Source organism: Cavia porcellus, unplaced genomic scaffold, assembly GCF_034190915.1.
Source record: "Cavia porcellus strain 051 isolate PalLab524CR breed Dunkin Hartley unplaced genomic scaffold, mCavPor4.1 scaffold_14, whole genome shotgun sequence".
NCBI classification, from domain to species: Eukaryota; Metazoa; Chordata; class Mammalia; order Rodentia; family Caviidae; genus Cavia; species Cavia porcellus.
Genome location: NW_026947497.1, coordinates 10,982,469 through 10,991,455, shown reverse-complemented (window position 1 = coordinate 10,991,455; position 8,987 = coordinate 10,982,469). Strand labels below are relative to the sequence as shown.

Here is an 8,987-nt window from a genome sequence, read left to right as displayed (position 1 = left end):
GCTAATGCGGGAGCTGACAAAGCAGTGATTACAGTACAGTGTGAGACGTGCTAGCGGGAAAGCACAAGATTCCACACGTGGACAAATAAGCACACAATGGGGTAACAAGACCGGACTTGAAGGAGTCAGAAGCTTTCCTGGAGCACACGATGTCTAAGGTGAAGATTTAAGGCTGTGTGGGTGTTGGTCAGTTCCATAGGGAGGGATTAAAGTAAGTACATGTACAATGTTCTTAAAGTATGTTTCTTTCAAAGAACAAACATTTATTTTCAGTAGAGCTGACTCTTGGAAAGGGTTGGTACTATAATGTATTAGGTGTGAAAAAATCAGTTCTTGAAGAGTCTTGCAGAAAATGTTAATGGAGCCAGGGCTTTATCATAATGGCAGCAAAAGCCATTAAAATAGTTAGGTTATGATCAGAGTTATGTTTGAGAAAGATTGCTGATCACACAGTAGGAAATGAAGGCAGGGAGCTCAGAATCCTGTGATAGAATTCCAGGTGAGGTGATTATGGTAAGCTCTAAGGGATGCTGGGAATGAAGAGAAATAGATTTCAGACACTTTTAGGAATGAAATAGGACTTGGTACTGTGATTGGTTATAGGTGGGCGTGCAGGGGAGACTGGTTAAGGATCCCTCTCCAGTTCCTACTTGAGCAACTGAGGAGAGAATGGTGTCATTAGTTTGGAAGGTTACACAGCATAATACTTGGCTGAAGGGTGCTGAGCTCTTTCTGGACACGCTGCGGTCTCAGGGATAACCAAGTGTCAACACCGAGTAGTCTGTGTAGCACTCTGACCCGGAGAGACAGCGGGGGACTTGCTAGCATGGGAATGGTACTCCAAGCTAGGGTTGTGGTGACATTGCTCCAGGCAGGGTGGAGAGTGCTGAAAGGGCAGGATGTTGGACTGAGCCCCAAGAAGCACCGGACATTAAGTGCCGGGCAGAGAAATGGATTGAAAGGACTCTAGGTCTGCTACTAATCCTGAAGATGAATTCGTGTATTATTTTACATCCTTGGCAGTTAGCACTAAAGGTACTAACCGATATGAGTCTTACTTGGTTTGTTTTCTTCTTCCTTCACCTTGTAAAGCCACACGCTGGTACTGAGAGCATTTTATTTTATAGAGAATAAAAAAATACAAGTGATACAGAATTTCAAAACAAGATTGGAAATTGAGCTCATTTTAAATAACTTGAAATCAATGAACATTTGTAAAATAACTTAAAATTTAATCTACTAGCCGCCCTCGACTGCCCAGTGCCCGGCAATCTGGGCTTAAGTGACCGGGGACCCTGGCCGGAGTACCAGTGCCCGCTTCTGTGTCCAGCTCTGTCTGCATCCAGGACACCGCACCCTCAGTGCCGTTCCAGCTCCCCAAGCAGGCCAGGGTTTGCTCTGGGATCAGCGGATGAAAGGAGATGCTCCCGAAGGGAGCCATGGCTCTGCAGGGTCAGCAGGGAGACACGCACACGCGTGTCTTTCACACCACGACATCCCTTCTGGTTCTCTTTCCTGTCCACAGGCATGAAGAAGGCACCGGGAAGCAGCCAGGGCTGCAGGTCTGCTTGCTGTGCTCACCCCACCCCGCCGGATAAGCTGCAGACCTGGTGTCACTGAGGGCTGAAGCTGCACAGCGGGCCGCAGGCCAGTCCAGCCCCCGGCCAGGGCCCCGGGGCTCAGCATGGATCAAGCTCACCAGGACGGGCACTGAGCAGGTTTACAGTAATGGGAGGTTGATTTTCTCATGTAGCCACTGTATTCAGTATTCACAGATCTGACCCTTTCCTCTGGGCGAAGTACACATTAATTATCTAATAACCTTTGTATCCCATCTTCTGTTTCTTTTTGGCATTTAACAGTTTCTCTGGCTTAGATTTGAGGTTGAAATAACTAAGAATAATTTTCAATCTAATTTCTTATACCATGAACCAAAGAAATTAAGTTTCATGTCAAGACATTTGTACATTCTATAGTGTAATATATTTCTTTAAAGAAAATATTTAATCTTCCTCAAATAAACGTAATTTTCTCCTACATGAGACCAAAAGATTTGATGGCATACTGCATAAACCAACGACACAGGTAGAAAGGAGAGCAGCAGCACACTCCCCATTTCTCTCTCTAATCTAATAACACCCCATTAAACACCAGTGCGCAGAGGCACAGTCCGCACATCGGACTGAATGACATGGGAACTCGCGTACAGCAGGCAACCACAGGTGCTGGTGGACCCAGAGTGGTTATTATTATACTACATTGTTTTGCATTCCTAAGGGAAATTAAAAGTCCAGGTAGTTTTATAAAAGAATGCACATATTAATATTTTATGCAAATATCAAAAAAATCTCACATCTACTGAAAATCTTGCAAATGTACTGTATACAAATGAAAACGTTTTCCAAACGCACTTACACTAAGCTCATTAAGTTTGCTATAAAAATATTGTAAACCTAATAAAAACACAATAATACAGTACAAAGCGTTTTGTTTTTCAGAAGTCAAATTTTAAAAGATCTGTATTTATACAAATGTAAAATGCTTCTTTCTGTCCCTGATTGGTATTGTTTAGAGTTGTCTGATTTTAGAAATCTAAACTAAATGTTTTCCTTTTAAAGATTTTCTTTCAGCATAAAAGATGGTAAGAACTCGCAGAATAAATTTTTAAAACTAGATTGGTCAGAAACTTTACAGAGTGGAACAGCAAACACTCTTACAGGTTTTGGTTATTGCCACACCCAAAATGAAAATGCCCACTGCCTAGGTACTCAGACTTCTAGATAATTACCTTAACTACCATTCTTTTGTTCTTGAAAGTGTAAAGATTTTAGGTTCTCTAGGAAAATCAAAAATATCACTAAAGTCATATTCTATTTTCAAAATATACTTAAATAAAATCTCACACTGCTAAATTAATACACATTTATAACATGGCAGCCAAGTACTTAGTGATTTGGCTTTAGATTTGGAAGAATATTATAATTGGCTGTTAAGTGTCAAATTTAAGGATCTGATTTTGTATTATACTACTATACTTTCCAATACAGATATCAAAGAAAAGTGACCTGAAAGTTTTTCTTAGAATACCTATAAATTATAGATCAGTTTCGGGGGGGGGATTCATGTTAAGATAGTAAATATATAGTTTTAAATCTTAGAACAATTGTTATAAAAAAGTATAAAATTATAAATTTTTGAAAAAAATACACTGAAAATGTCTAAGAAAAATCTGCAACTTGTTGGATACAACAAACTATGTATTACCATGGGGTACAGCCAGCTATGGGCTTGGCTGATGAGACTTCAAACACTCACAAAAAGTAATTAGCACCAAAACTGTCTACAACCTCAAATGATATACTGAAGAAACTCTAGGGCCAGGCATTATGCTATTAAGAAAGAGTATTTAGCCTGAGAACTTTCCCCAGCAATAATAAACATATTCTTTTCAATCTTTAGAAAATGTGCTAGCTTTGTTCATTTTTACCACTAATTAAGGTAGTGTATGATAACTATCATTTAATCTTGGCTTGGGCTGAGCAAGGACAATACCAATACAAGTATTCCTCAAATAACAGAATTATCTGATGAAGTTGGAGGTGGTGCAGCTTTCAAATTAAAACTTTCAAGCTCATTTCCTTTTTCTTCTAAAATGTTTTATTGAACTCTTTATAAAAACTATATTGCTTGACTTGAACTTCATGTATTATTTCCCCTGCTGTCTGGTAGTGTTAATTAAGATGTAGCAGAGTGTCAGAGGTGTCTAAAAGTGGGTACAGATCATAGGAGCGAAACAAGGGTTTTGAAAAAGCTATGTATATTCAAAATATGTGTCCAACTTTGTCATAACCAAGAGTTTAGTTTTGTTGTGAACAACAGTCACTTAGAAATTTAATTATAAAACAGCCAGCCACACATTCTGAATCAAGTCAAACATTTTTGGCTTTCAAAAAGCCGAAACATATAACTTCATCTGTTACACACACTGCTACCAAATGTCCAGCAATTCAGTTGACCACGTTTTACTGCTGAACACAAATAATGACAATGCACAGCATAGCCACTAGTCCAAGGGCTTGTAGGCCAAGGAACCAAAGCATCAGCCAAAAGAAAATGACCACTACTGGCTCCACAATTAGCTCTCCAAAATACATCCTTGTGAAGCCCATGTTGAGGAGATTTTTGTTCAGTTCGCCAAAAAGTGTTCCCATCTTTTTGTAATCATCTGCAACAGGCTCAGCAGTGTGGTTTTGTGATTCTTCAATATCCTGAAGAGAGAAAAAAGGCAAAACAAAATATGAACATAAAATGGACTTATGAAAGGTCTTTTCGAAAGTAACAGCTATCTCACGATTCTTTCCTATCTTTGAAGATACTGGGCATACTTCTGATAATCATTTAGTGAGTGCTTGTTAACCCAACAGGAATGTTCCTTCTGCCTGACATATACAGCACTGCCCATACCTGCCCTCTTAGGAGGAGGACAGCACTAATTTGCCGACCTCTGTGGAATCAACATTGGCTGATCCTCCCACCACAGGACACTGATTTACAAATGAAGAAATGAGTCAGAAACTCTTTCTGATTCTCTGGTTTCTTGGAATTGCACCCAGATGGGTGCTTCAGTGAAGGCTCCTGTGTGGGATTCTCTTTGTCAGTGGCCCTGCTTATAGAACCGCTTCTGCTACTCCAGTTTTGTGAGTTGGACTTCTGCCTGCTGTCCAGGTAACTTCTCTGTAGTCCACTCCTCTAACGCCAAGACATGAATAAACAGTGCCTTGGCTTGTGAGCAGTTCTCAGCTATTACTGCCGTGATGGCTCAGCGTGAGCCTCCACGAGGCAGATCTCACGGTGGGCCGTGCACAGTTTCCTGTCTAACTGCTACCAAGCCCCAAGTGCCTCCTGTTAATCTAATAAAAACAAGTAGTTTGAAGGATTTCTACAGTAAGAGCATAAGTCTTATCTAGAAGCCAGTGCCAAGAAAAACTATTTACTATTTCTGCTATCTCAATCCTATGAACCATGATGCCGATTATTAAGCTATTATCTCTTAGCTTTAAACTCAGTTTTTGGGTTTGGATTCTGTTTCCCATTAGAGGTATGTTTGTTAGGAGCTTGGTTTTCAGTGCAGGGAGGTAAAAGCTATAACACCTGAGGATGCCCCTCAAAGGGACTAAGGTATTTCCTGGGTACCCTGGTTAATTCTGGCAAAAGGACTGTTACAAAAGCCTGCTCCCCATCCCACCCAGTTCCCTTGGCTCCCTGCCTCCCTGCGTCCTCTCTTCCTCTAGCACAAGCCCCTGCCATGCAATCCACCTTGAGCCCAGGCAGCCCTAGGGAAGCCCTTGCCAAGCCATCTAGGTTTCATTATCCCAAACTGTGAGTTCAAAAAACCTCTTTTCTTTATAAAGTGAGCCTGACTCAGGTATTTTATTTTGGTAATGAAAAATATCCACATTTTAGAATTTTCCAAACACTTCTGGCTCCCTGCTGGGTTCTGCCAATACAGGGAGTGGATAAACACTGTCTAGATATAGAAGAAAGGAGTGACTTTGGTCTCTTGTTGCCTTGGGTGGGTTCCTGGATCCCTGATGAACAGTTCCGCGCTCTGGTAGCAGCAGTTCCTTCCAGCAGTGACAAGCCAATGGCCATCCAGGAGGTTCTAAGCATCCACAGAACCTGCCTCAGTGTGCAGCCTTTGGATTCCCCCCTCCTCAGACATCTGGTGCTCTAGTCTGTGGGGCCTCCCTAAACTCAAAGACGCTGGGATTGGTGGTGAGTGCTGAGCTGTTCTCAGAAGCATGAGTTTCAGCATTATGGGGCCCTTCCTCAACCCTCTCAGTTTTAGTAAATTTTGTCTTTTGTTTGCTGCCCCCGCCCCAGGAGTAGTGGCTCCTTCTGGTAGTTGCTATCTTTGTGGTATTTAAACTTTAGCATGCCTTTGAGAGCTTGTAAGAGCAGACTGCCAGGATGAGGCTTGGACTCTGCAAATCTGCCTTTCTCACAAGTTTCAGGGAGATGCTTGTGACACTGGTCTTGTGACTATCATTTGATTACCATCTCAGTGCTTTCTGCTGCCTTCCATTCTCCAATACTTAGCTAGCAATTATTTTATTATCTCTGTTAAGTGGTACAGTGTCTCCACCAGCAGCTGGTGGGATTGAGACTACAGATGAAAGATCACCAAGAATGAGCTCAGGCCAGCTGCTTTCTCTTCTTTTTCTTTTTAATTATATGTACACATTACACAGAAGTACAAAAACAGCACAATGAACCTATCAACTTGATTTAATATTTACTGAAATTTTAACACCTTATTGCTGTACTTAAATGGAGCAGTCTAATAAAGTGGAAAAAATCACTACAAGAATGCTGTGATGTATCTTCACAAATGAAATTCCTTAGGAGCACCAAGGATATCCAGCCATGAACTGAACAGCAGGTTCAAACAATTCAGCGGTGACACTGGAGAATGTGTTAAAGGAAATGGGCAGTACTTCATCAGCCTCACTGCTGGGTTTTCTGCACCCCAACCAACTCCTCAATACCACAGTTCTAAAGGGAACAAAGTGGTAGGAAGGCCCTGATTTGCCGGCTTTATAGTGCTTCCCAATTCCTGCATTAGTACTCCCACTGCAGTCAATTTCTTGGAGAAGCAGGGGCGGCCTGCAAGTTTCCTATAGAGTTAGGGGCTAGGAGCTGAGGTCTGCTAGCAGCCAGAACCAGCGCTCCACTGCAGCAACAGTAGCTGAGTTAAGTTGAGATAAAGACTTGCATGGTTACAAGTAATGAGTTTGAGCCTCCCTTCTTCCCATCAATTGGTATACTTTTGTGTATCTTTTAAAAGTTTACCAGCATGATAAATTGGGATAGTTTGGTAGAAGAAGAGCATTACAAATTGAAATGAGGAAAATTGCACTAAACTGTGGCTTGAGCAGTGGGTGTGGTTAGGTAGACTGAATGCACATATTCTTCTTGTGGCCTCAGAGTGTCTGGCCTTGTTCTGTCTCTGTTTCAGGCACATGGTCTTTTCTGTGTCCTGAACAGGCTGGCCATGAGGACTTGTGTGTGCTGTCTTATTTGAAACGCCCTTCTCACTGTTCTGTGCTTAGTGGAGGTGTGTTCTTTCCATGTCAGCTTACACCTTGGCCCTGTCTCGAAGCACCATATAGTGCCTTTCCAATGCATCACAGTCGAATGCAAATGTGTGATTACCTGATTACTAACTGTAGTGCAAGTCCCATAACATAGGGGCAGTATCTACTTTTGCTACTGTTTTGCTCTGATATCAGTATAGTACTACAAATTGATTAGCTTTAAATAACACAAATGTACTGTTTTCTGATTCTATACCTCAGATGTCATGTCAGCAGGACTGCTTCCTCCTGGAGGCTCTTGGAAAGACACTGTTGCCACCTTCCCCGATGCTTAGGCTGCCTGGATCCCTCACTCCTGGACCCCTGCCACATCTCCAGACCCACGTGGTTCACCTCTCAACTGTTCTCACGTGGTTGCATTTCCCTCTGACCACAGCAGGGAAAGCTTTCCTGCTCTGAAGGACCTATGTGACTAGGCTGGACCTTCCTAGCTAATCTAGGATGCTCTCCCTCACTCAGGCCATTATACTCAACCACAACAGCAGATTTCCTTTTCCTGATCACGTTGTCAGGGCCTGAGGGCTAGCATGTGGATGCCCTTCAGATCACTATTCTGCCTACCACAGAATAGTTTACTTATATACCCATTTCCCCTCACTAGCTTTGAACTCATTAAGGCCCATAAATACGAGAGAAATGTCTTGGAAATTGTAACACTAGTACTTTTCATATCAAACCACATCTAGTCCATGCAGGCATGTAACAAATTATGTTGAATGAGCAACAGAAATATTCTATAAAAATATACTAAGCAAAAAAAAAAAAAAAAAACCCCAGGGTAGAAACAAAATTTTAATATCAATGTTTATTTTATTTTCCTGTGAGCACAGATGTGAATTTTTCAAGTGCTGATGAGTTCTAATTTGAATGCGAGGACTTAGTAGCTGTTAGCTGAAATGGACAGGGAGCAACGCTATCCCCAAGCACCTCCCGTCCCATGCAGCTCCCACGTATGGCATCCTACCTGATCTTTCCAGCAGCCTGTGAGGGAATACAATGGTTTCCCTCCACTTGTGGATGAGAGAGTGGTAGTTTAAAGGCGTTACCAGCGGACAGTGAGCTACACTGATTGCAGCGGAGGTCTGTGACACCAGCCTGGACATTCCTTCCCCAGGGACTGCACCACTAAGCCCTGACCCGTGTGCCCTCCAGTTGCCATTATGGTGTTCACAGCTAATGTACGGCTCCTGCAGCTCTGTTCTCAGAGGAGCTTCAAACAAAACAGCAGAATTTTGAAAAACAGAAATGCCATGGCAACACATTTTCATTTTATGCCACAAGAGTACACTTGACACAGCAGACGGAACATCAAAACTGTTTCTGCTTTAAATCTTTTCTCCAATTTAAAAGCTTATCAAAATGGCAAAATTACTAGATTTTTATTTTCTTCTTGTATAATCAAGTAGAAAGCTCTCGGTAGATTAGCATGTTTTCTTGGCTTTGTAAGTAGTGACTAAAATTCAAATGTCAAATACAAAACAAAACCAACCCCATAAGACTTCACATATAAATGGTGCACTGGAACAGAGACACAGGTGAAGCTTCCTTTCTGTGCTGACGTCAGCCACCCGGGCCTCGGCTGAGCCGTGCGCCTTGTGTGCGAGGGCCCAGTGGAAAGACACCTGTATGTGGACAGCTTCATGGGCTGTGACTGAAAAGGGTTCTCTCTAAAACAAGGATCTTATTCCTTTTGTCCACCATTAAAAACATATATAAAAAGCATGGTCTAGTTGAATCAAATTCTTCTGAAAGGATGCTAAAAAAGTGAACCCTTAAATAATCATGGCATTTTGGAGAAGGACCCTTAAGGATAAGATGAATCCCTCTAAA

At 42.0% G+C, this 8,987-nt stretch overlaps 1 protein-coding gene across 6 annotated transcripts in view; it reads right to left on the bottom strand.

Moving 5' to 3' along the window:
- Positions 1-1,103: 1,103 nt before the first annotated feature.
- Fam241a (family with sequence similarity 241 member A) overlaps positions 1,104-8,987 on the bottom strand; it is a 30,213-nt gene continuing 22,329 nt past the window's right edge. The window contains exons 4-5 of one of the 6 annotated variants that reach the window (XR_010051429.1): positions 8,122-8,367; positions 4,140-4,268 (exon numbers count right to left, since the gene is read on the bottom strand). Coding sequence is in view for 1 of the 6 variants with exons in the window: in XM_063260630.1 (XP_063116700.1) it covers positions 4,023-4,268 (246 nt within the window). In the remaining 5 variants the exon portion in view is untranslated. Of the gene's footprint in view, positions 4,269-8,121; positions 8,368-8,987 lie in introns of all 6 variants that reach the window. The other 5 variants (XM_063260630.1, XR_010051425.1, XR_010051426.1 and 2 more) reach the window with 5 other exon arrangements.